The 9,092-nt window shown below is 48.1% G+C and overlaps 1 protein-coding gene across 1 annotated transcript; it reads right to left on the bottom strand.

Annotated features, from left to right (window-relative positions):
• Positions 1–857: 857 nt before the first annotated feature.
• On the bottom strand, positions 858–8,011 carry FGF19 (fibroblast growth factor 19). The gene is made up of 3 exons (XM_075566648.1): positions 7,677–8,011; positions 7,143–7,246; positions 858–2,218 (listed from the first exon to the last, which is right to left on the bottom strand). The coding sequence occupies exons 1-3, from the start codon at positions 7,909–7,911 to the stop codon at positions 1,901–1,903; spliced, it is 657 nt and encodes a 218-aa protein (XP_075422763.1). The 5' UTR covers positions 7,912–8,011; the 3' UTR covers positions 858–1,900.
• Between the last annotated feature and the right edge of the window lie 1,081 nt (positions 8,012–9,092).

Raw genomic sequence — 9,092 nt, 5'->3', positions numbered from 1 at the left:
CACCACTCCTCCCCTCTCTCTGTCCCCCCCACCTCCCCTCTCTGTCCCCACCACCTCCCCTCTCTAACTCCCTGCCTCTATCACTCTGCCCCCACCTCCCCACTCTTACTCTGTGCTCCCCCCACCTCCCCACTTTCATTCTGTCCCCACCACCTCCCCTCTCCCACTCTCTGTCCCCACCACCTCCCCTCTCTAACTCCCTGCCTCTATCACTCTGCCCCCACCTCCACACTCTTACTCTGTGCCCCCCCCACCTCCCCTCTCACTCTGTGCCCCCTCACCTTCCTTCTCTTATTCTCTGTCCTCCCCACCTCTCCCTCTCTCATTCTGTCCCCACCACCTCCCCTCTCCCACTCTCTGTCCCCACCACCACCCCTCTCACTGTCCCCCCCACCTCCCCTCTCTCACTCTGTCCCCACCACCTCCCCTCTCCCACTTTGTCCCCCCACCTCCCCTCTCACTCTGCCCCCCCCACCTCGCTTCTCTCACTCTCTGTTACCCGCTCCCCTCTCTCACTCTCTACCCCCACCCACCTCCCCTCTCTCACTCTCTACCCCCCCACCTCCCCTCTCTCACTCTCTACCCCCCCACCTCCCCTCTCTCACTCTCTACCCCCCCACCTCCCCTCTCTCACTCTCTACCCCCCCACCTCCCCTCTCTCACTCTGTCCCACGGACCACCTGTTTCCTACCAATGACCTACAGGAATAAGACACATTTGTTTCCATTGAATGTAGTTTATTTACAAAATTGTACAAACAAATGCAAAAATATAATAAAGCAATTACTGATTATGAAAGAATTTGGAAAACATAGAAAAATAGAAGCAAATATATACTAAAATATATTATGGTATATAAATAAAGTAACAAAATGTTTGCATAGAATAAATTATGTATAAATAGTGCATTTAAAAACAAGTGCTTAGTCAAGAGAACACTTCATTTAACACGAATAAGTGAATAACACTAGTAACAATACTATATACATTTAAGGTCACAGTTACTTATTTAAGAGCATGTCCCATTTAAAATCTATGAGCCACATCGTTACCTTTATTCTGAAACGGCTCTGCCCATTTTTATGTAGTAGATTGAAACATGATAGAAATTACCTTTTAATCTAATTCCTAGTGCCACAGGGAATAACCTTGTGGTTCCTAAATCCCCTCCCATCAGGAAATGCCTGTAGCTGAATATTAGCAATGTTTGTAGAAGATAAGAAAAGACAAGTTTTTGCTTTTAGAGGGGAATATTCTGCAGGTCGGCAGCTTGTACTGGACCACTTTGGAAGTTCTGCATAGATGCTGCCATTTTCGTGGCCTACACAGTCTCCTGTACATTTGTGACCAATGAGCAGTGTCCAAAACCTGCAAAAAGCCTGTTTTTTCTTGGGGATTATTAATGGCTGCTTGGCTTGTGTGAGGTTAACCCCAAATATGCTGTCGCGAGCGGCAGCGTCTTTGCCTCGCAGACCTTCCTAGCAGGAATGGGATTTTACGTTTCTCATATTTTTGTATTGTAGGTTCCTGAAATGACTTTTTGGGAGGAGGATATACTTAGTGGTACAGTACTGAGCAATGTCCATGTCTTGAAACAATCGTGCCATTGACATCACAATTTGGAGCTGGTCTTTGCTTTCATAGTACATCTCTCCTATAAAATAAAGGATACGGGTAACACGACCTTGGAAATGCTTTCGGTAATGAGGGAGTGGACACGTTTTTACGTGGTGCTTTATACCACGAAGGGATGTTTGCAGTTTCATTGCATCTCTTGCCTCTGGCTCTTTCCCAGAGCATTGATTGGAAACATTCACTGTCTTATATATCTTGCTCATCAACTCTTCCGTCTTCCTTTCATCCCCACGCTGTGTCTGCAAATTGTTCCGAAACATGTTTACTATTTTGTGTGATAAGTCGGCCTGTCCACAAGTCCCAAGGGATCCATGCTGTCTATGAAAGGATCACTCATCTTGTCAATAGGAGATTGAATCCTGCTGTAGTCCAATTCATCCGGGGCACTGGGGGGATCCAGGGGCACCCAGCTCATCACGGGTATGAAGTGGGAGAAAGGCAGGTAACCTTTCCCCTTGTACTGCTGCCTCTGCTTGTCCTTGCACAGGGAAACGGCGACGCCATATTTCTTGGATTTATACATATTGAATCCATCAGGGAGCATCTCTTCTTCAAAGGAACAATCTTCCGGTGAATAACTGTGCTATAAAGTCAAAAATAGAGAAAGATTTCAACCGTTTGATCCTACAAATTAGGAGTGAGGGCAAACATGTCGTTTAGACGTTTGCTCATAATTCTAATTGTTTTCATTTATTGTACGACTACAATTTGTAATTAGAGCAGCTCATGGTGGATCAACTACGCAAGAAACAATTGTATTTTGATTGGGATCTTTTAACATTTGAACCCCTTTACTAACAGGGAGGCCTATAATATTACTTGGAGAAAATACAGCTGTGTTTAGTCTTTTTCTGTACATAGGGTTACTTGTTTAGGTATGTGTAGTCTTTCAAGATATTGACTGATTTTAGCACTAATATATTAGAAACACGTGTATTTACGAGGGGGGGGGGGGGGAATTACCCAGTAGGATTCTTGGGTTTTTTTTGTTCAAAAAATGTGGATTTAATTATTTCCCTTTAATTTTTGATTATTGATTTAACTTTTTACAACGGACAAAGTACATTTTACAGCCATATATTTGTTATGAAAACTCTCTGAGTATTACCTCTGAATAGTTTGTGTGTACGGCATCTTACTAAAATATACTAATAAAATGCAAAGACCAGTACTATTTCATGGAGGTTCTCTATGTAATATTGACAAGCATAGTAGTGAGTATTTATTTGACCATTTAAGACCTAGACATAATCAGCTTCTCTCTTTTATTGATCCGGAGTTCATTCACCCTTTCTGATCGAGCCAAAAATAAAACACGGGTTGTAAGTAAGATTATGCAGAGGGTAAAAAAGGGGTCAAATGATAACTCTGTTTAAAGAAATGCCTCAATCGCTGAGCACTACACATAAATCAAGCAAGCAGGGAAATGACAGCTTGTGGGTTTTTTGATTAAGCAATCATGACCAATGCTGTTAACACATTAGGTGCCAGAGTGGACACAGCGACACTTGCTGCTGATGTGGACTACAGAACATTGACCTTAAAAACTCTCTATGGGATGTTTCTGGTCATACATCAACTCAGGCTGCTCCTACGGCATAACATTATCATTGTGACATAGTGACATAGTGACACACTGCTCACTGCATGATCCTTTCCTTTCCTGCTGCCTTAGCATGAGGTATATTCTACTATCTAACCAATACAGTATGTAAAATGCTATCTTATACTATATTAGTGAAAGCACTGTATGTTTGCCTGCCTGCCTGGATGTCCGGTGTCCCTAGCGGCAATCTCATTGGTCCCTTGGGCCGCCCGCCCCCGCACACCTCTCATTGGCCTCACACACTCACACCACCCCCCTTGGCCCGCCCCCCACACCTCTCATTGGCCTGAGGCGGAGTGACGGGCCAAAGGTCCACAAAAAAAAAAAAAAAACACACACACACAGTGTCACACACACACAGTGTCACACACACAGTGTCACACACACAGTGTCACACACACAGTGTCACACACACACACACAGTGTCACACACACACACACACACACACACACACACACACACACACACACACACACACACACACACACACACACACACACAGTGTCACACACACACACACACACACACACACACACACACACACACACACACACACACACACACACACACACACACACACACACACACGGTGTTACATACATTAGCGGGGCTCACAGTGTTAGCCGCACATCTCCCGCTCTCTTCCCCACCGGTCCCGGAGGCTCCGCCTCTTCCTCCGCCTCTCCCTGTTTCCCGCGCTTTCACCCCCCCCCCCTCCACTTGGGAGCGGCCGGACGGGTGAGTGAGCGGTCTTCACGTCCCCTCACCCCCCTTCACCTCTCCTCACTCACTTCCCCTCCACCCCCCCGGCGCCGCTACAGTTAGCGGGGGAGCGGAGTGATCACCTCCCCTCACTCACTTCCCCTCCACCCCCCCGGCGCCGCTACACTCAGCGGGGGGGCGGAGTGATCACCTCCCCTCACTCACTTCCCCTCCACCCCCCCCGGCGCCGTTACAGTCAGCGGGGGAGCGGCCACAACACGCTGCCTCCCGCCTCAGATCCACGTGGGAGCTGCCGGACGGGTGAGTGAGCGGCCATCACCTCCCCTCACCCACCCCTCACTACACTTCCCCTCCCTTCCACATCCCCTCCACCTCCCCTCACCCACCCTTCACTACACTTCCCCTCCCTTCCACATCCCCTCCACCTCCCCCCCCCTTAACCTTCCCTCCACCCCCCCTTAACCTCCCCTCCACCCCCCCCCCTTCACATCCGCTCCACCACCCCCCTTCACCTCCCCTCCACCCCCCCCCCCTTCATCTCCCCTCCACCCCACCTTCACCCCCACCTTCACCTTCCCTTCACCCCCACCTTCACCCCCCTTCACCTTCCCTTCACTCCCCCTTACAACCTCCCACCACCTCCCCCCCTTCCCACCTTCCCACCACCTCCCCCCTCTTCCCACCACCTCCCCCCCCTTTCCCACCTTCCCACCACCTTCCCACCACCCCCCCCCCCTTCCCACCCCCTTCCCACCACCTCCCCCCCCCTTCCCACCACCTCCCCCCCCTTCCCACCCCCTTCCCACCACCTCCCCCCCCTTCCCACCACCTCCCCCCCTTCCCACCACCTCCCCCCCTTCCCACCTCCCCCCTCCTCCCCCCTTCCCACCACCTCCCCCCTTCCCCTCCTCCATCTCCCCCTTCCCCTCCTCCATCTCCCCCCTTCCCCTCCGCCCACCGCTCACACCCCTGCGCCACACAGCCGCCGCACACACTCAACAGACCTGCCACACTCGACACACACCCGCCGCCTCCCACCCACCCCACACACTCGACACACACCTGGCGCATCCTGCCCCTACGCAACAATATCACTGACCAGCTGTCACCCGCACTCGCCACACACCCGCCGCCTCACACCCTAGCAGGACCCCGACTCACAGCCAGCACTCACTACCCACCCGCCGCCTCACACACGCTCACACCCTAGCAGGACACACGCCTCACATTTTCACATCACTTATGTCACCAAAATATACATTGTACTGTGGTGTGTTTACAATAAACCATTTTTATACAACATCGTATTACATTTTCTTCCATCTTTCTTTTCAACATTATTATCCAACCTTTCCAACAAATAGTCACCTATTGTTCCACCATTTATAAATAATACGACCTATTACGCATTTACATCCCGGGCAACGCCGGGTCTCTCAGCTAGTATATTTATATAAGTGAGAAAGTCCACTGGTAGTGCTACAAATCTCCGTGACACCATCATATTAATGGGTGAAAAACATGTATATTAAAAGGTGCTGTGTTAAAGAATCCTCACATAAGGGTAAATGCAAACTTCCATAATAAATGGCAAAAAACCGTGTCAGACTTCACAAGAGTCACAATGTCAGGGATGTGCTGTTTGTGTGCGGTGGCTGGTTGCTGTTGGGGTTGGTTTAGAAAGAGGAACCGTCACCGCCCGCAGCAACCCTTGGCACTCAACGCATGTAGTCACTCATTTCTTCGGCGTTTATCCGGGGAAGAAAGAATACTCACAGTCTTGCCAAGGAAGTAACAGCAGCGTGTTCCCTGCCCCACTGAACAGAGGAGAAAGCAATTGGCGGAGCACAGCTGACAAAATATGAGGGCTGGAAAGTGGAGAACTAACCAAAATAAGTTATTGGACACAGGATACAGAAAGTGGAGGACCGCTAACGCGTTTCGCTCGAGTACAGTCAGAAACGACAAAAAGCAATGTTCTAGTGCGAAACGCGTTAAGCTACGGCCCCAGTGGTCACGGCTGCACGCACGCCGGAGCGTCTGGTGGCGCGTGCACCCGTTTCAGCTTTCAGCCACGACCTGTGGTCTGCGGCTGTGCTTGGAGTGGAGAGCAAGAGATGCGACGGGCGGTGGGGGGGGAGGGGCGGCGCGGCCATGACGTCACGCGGCTTGTTCGTCCCCATTGGCTGAACCGCCGCCATGACGTGGCCATTGCTCGGCCACTGCGCCAAAAGACAAAAATCTTGTCTTTCGACCAAGGCGGTTGCACATCGCGGCTTGTGCGCGCACGCACACGCCAACTGGGGCCCGCCTCATCGAGGGCTGTGCCTTGTGTGAGGCGCGCACGCCGTCACGCGCATAGCCATGGCCAGTGGGGACCTAGCCTTAGAGGTAACCGTCCTCCGCTTTCTGTATCCTGTGTCCAATAAATTATTTGTATTATTTCTCCGCTTTCCATCCCTCATCTTTTATCAGCTGCGCTCTGCCAATCGCTTTTCCTCTTCACTCTATATGTGTGTGTGTACGCGCACGTGTGTGTGTGTGTGTGCGGGCACGTGTGTGTGTGCGCGCGCGTGTGTGCGCGCGCGTGTGTGTGTGCGCGTGTGTGTGTGTTTATTGGCGTTTTGTTCAAACATATTCAATAACTTGTATCCTTTTACTCTTATACTGAAATGTTACCATAATATTAATATATTTGTAATTACATGTGAGTACATATTGTGCAGAAACTGTACATGTGTGTTAGTTACATGCATGGAGATTATCCTGCAATATGATCTATGTAGAAGGCCAATGCGTTTCATTGGGTAATCCGGAAAATCCCAGCTCCCTTTTGTTAAATGCTCTGCAGATTCCCCTCGGTTTTACAAAGCCGCTGAACAATTCCACTCATTCAGTGCCAGGGGCTGTATTTTCCTGGCCTTTCTTGCACTAAAGGGGTTAATCCTATCTGTTAAAGTTTGTCTCTTTAAAAGACGCGTGTGAAAGTAAGAAGCATATAGATGCTCAGAAACCAGGAATGAGAAGTCTATTATGAAGTATTTTCTGGTAACGCAGTATACCGGCTTTTTCTTAATGAATTATACCAATCACATTATCTGTCTGAACCTAACAGCTTTTGCAGTAGCTAAAAGTGCACGTGTCTGTTATGTAAGCGAGTGTATCTCTGAGACATACCATTCCGTGCAGTTTCCCCTCTCTCTCCATGCAGAGGTATAGGGAGCTCTGGTAACCCTTAATTGCGACACTTCCAACTGCAACCGCTCTGATTTCAAGTAAACCTAGACAAACAAGCATAAATACAACACAGGTATGAATATGGTGTGCAGCGAATATATTCTTCTGTCTTCGTAGCTCTCATAATATGAAATAGCTATAGTAGATGGTCCAGGAGAAAAGCAGATCTGTTGTAAGTTGTGATGCCTTTTAGCGGAGACCAACATTACAGTTCTTAATAAATGAAATGATCGTGTTGCAGAGTTTTTCCTAGGTTTCTTCTTGACAGGGCACTTGAAGAATGAGGGTTGGGCAGCTCTGTAACACTATCAGTTCAGTTACGAAGAACGCTAATGTTGGTTTGTAGGTATCACAGCCTACAACAGATCTGATGCATGTAAACATGACAGCTTAATACCAGCCAGCGGTATAACAACTAAAACAAATCTCAAGTGTGTTGTACGTTAACAAGAGAATATTGTTTATTGCACTTACTGTGAGAGCTTGGGTATCTTTCTCCATCCACTCTACCATCCTTGTGCACACTCAGGTAATAGCTGTCCTGCCCATGCTTTCTGGCTGTGTACAGACGCCTTATTCTTATAGACTCCCCCCAGCCATTGTGCACATGTGGTCCTGCATCAAAAAGTGGCAACGCGTGAGCCACTAACACAAGATAGAGCTTCACCAGGACCAGAGAAACGAGAGTCTGCTGCAGCCTCCTCCACATCTTCCCAGGCTTGGAAATGGCACGGTGAGAGCTCACAGACAGACACTGCTAGAGAGAGACCGGCTAAGCCAAGCAAGGCTTCTTTTTTTTTTTTACCTAATTGCCTTGGGGCAGTAGTAAATACAAAGCCTATCCCCTGCCTTTTATAGGTCCCTTATCAGCTCAATAGATAAGGTCATTCTATTTTCAATATGTAGACTCTATCATAGTAGCCCGGGACCGCCCCGTACATATTGATTAGGATTACATCATTCTCAGGACATACATGTCTTTTTTTCAGTTTTTTTTTTTTTTTTACCGCGTTGTAAGTGTTTTATTGTCTCCATTAAATGAGTTGTATCGTTGAACTGATACTGCGAGTTTTATATGCACAGTTGTCATTTCTCAAAACAGATCGATAAAAGGTTCTAATCATCATTGGCAATTAATTATTGTTTAACTATTTTTAAGAGAGTCTATGCTGGATTCTTATCAAACTCGGTGAATATAGTAAAGTGGATACTTCGAGGGGAGAACTATAAAACGCGTGCCCTTTTACTTGCCAGGTAGAAGACTAATTCAGACATTACTAAACAATACCATGAGCTTATGTGTCTGCTCTGAAACTGGCCCTGGGAAGCCAGCCAAGAGTTTTAATGAGCCATTGTAATTGTGGTTTTCTGTAGCTCTTTTGTCAACTATGAATACAAGGCTCTCTATGGGGTATATTACCCCTGTTCCGATGCGGGGCGTGGCACCCCAATACGATGCCGACTGCCGCAGATGTGAATGCCAGTTGACATCGGACCAGGGTGCGGCACCCCACATCGGAGCATGGGAATCCAGGCATATTACACAGGTTCTGAGGAGCCTGAATCTCGGAATGATACCAGATCTTAGCGATATTTTCGGATGCTATGTTTGGGGAAGCGAAGTATGAGACCTGGGCTACCATGTAGAAAGGGTGCCATAGTTTTGCTAAATAAAAGTTGCAGAGTGAATGAGACTCCCCTTGTAACGAGTTCTTCTTGCCCTGCTTAGAAGAAATTGCCTTTAGTCGCAGTAATTGTTTAGACACTAGTCCAGCCCACTCTAAATTTTGGTCTGGGCATGCCCCCTCACCACACTATTTCTTTTACAAATGGCTTTAATTATATGTTATGTCAAAATGTGTCCTTTACTAGCACTGTGGGAAAACTCCA

This window comes from Ascaphus truei, chromosome 12, assembly GCF_040206685.1.
Source record: "Ascaphus truei isolate aAscTru1 chromosome 12, aAscTru1.hap1, whole genome shotgun sequence".
Lineage (NCBI taxonomy): Eukaryota > Metazoa > Chordata > Amphibia > Anura > Ascaphidae > Ascaphus > Ascaphus truei.
This window is presented reverse-complemented; position numbering and strand designations above follow the sequence as displayed.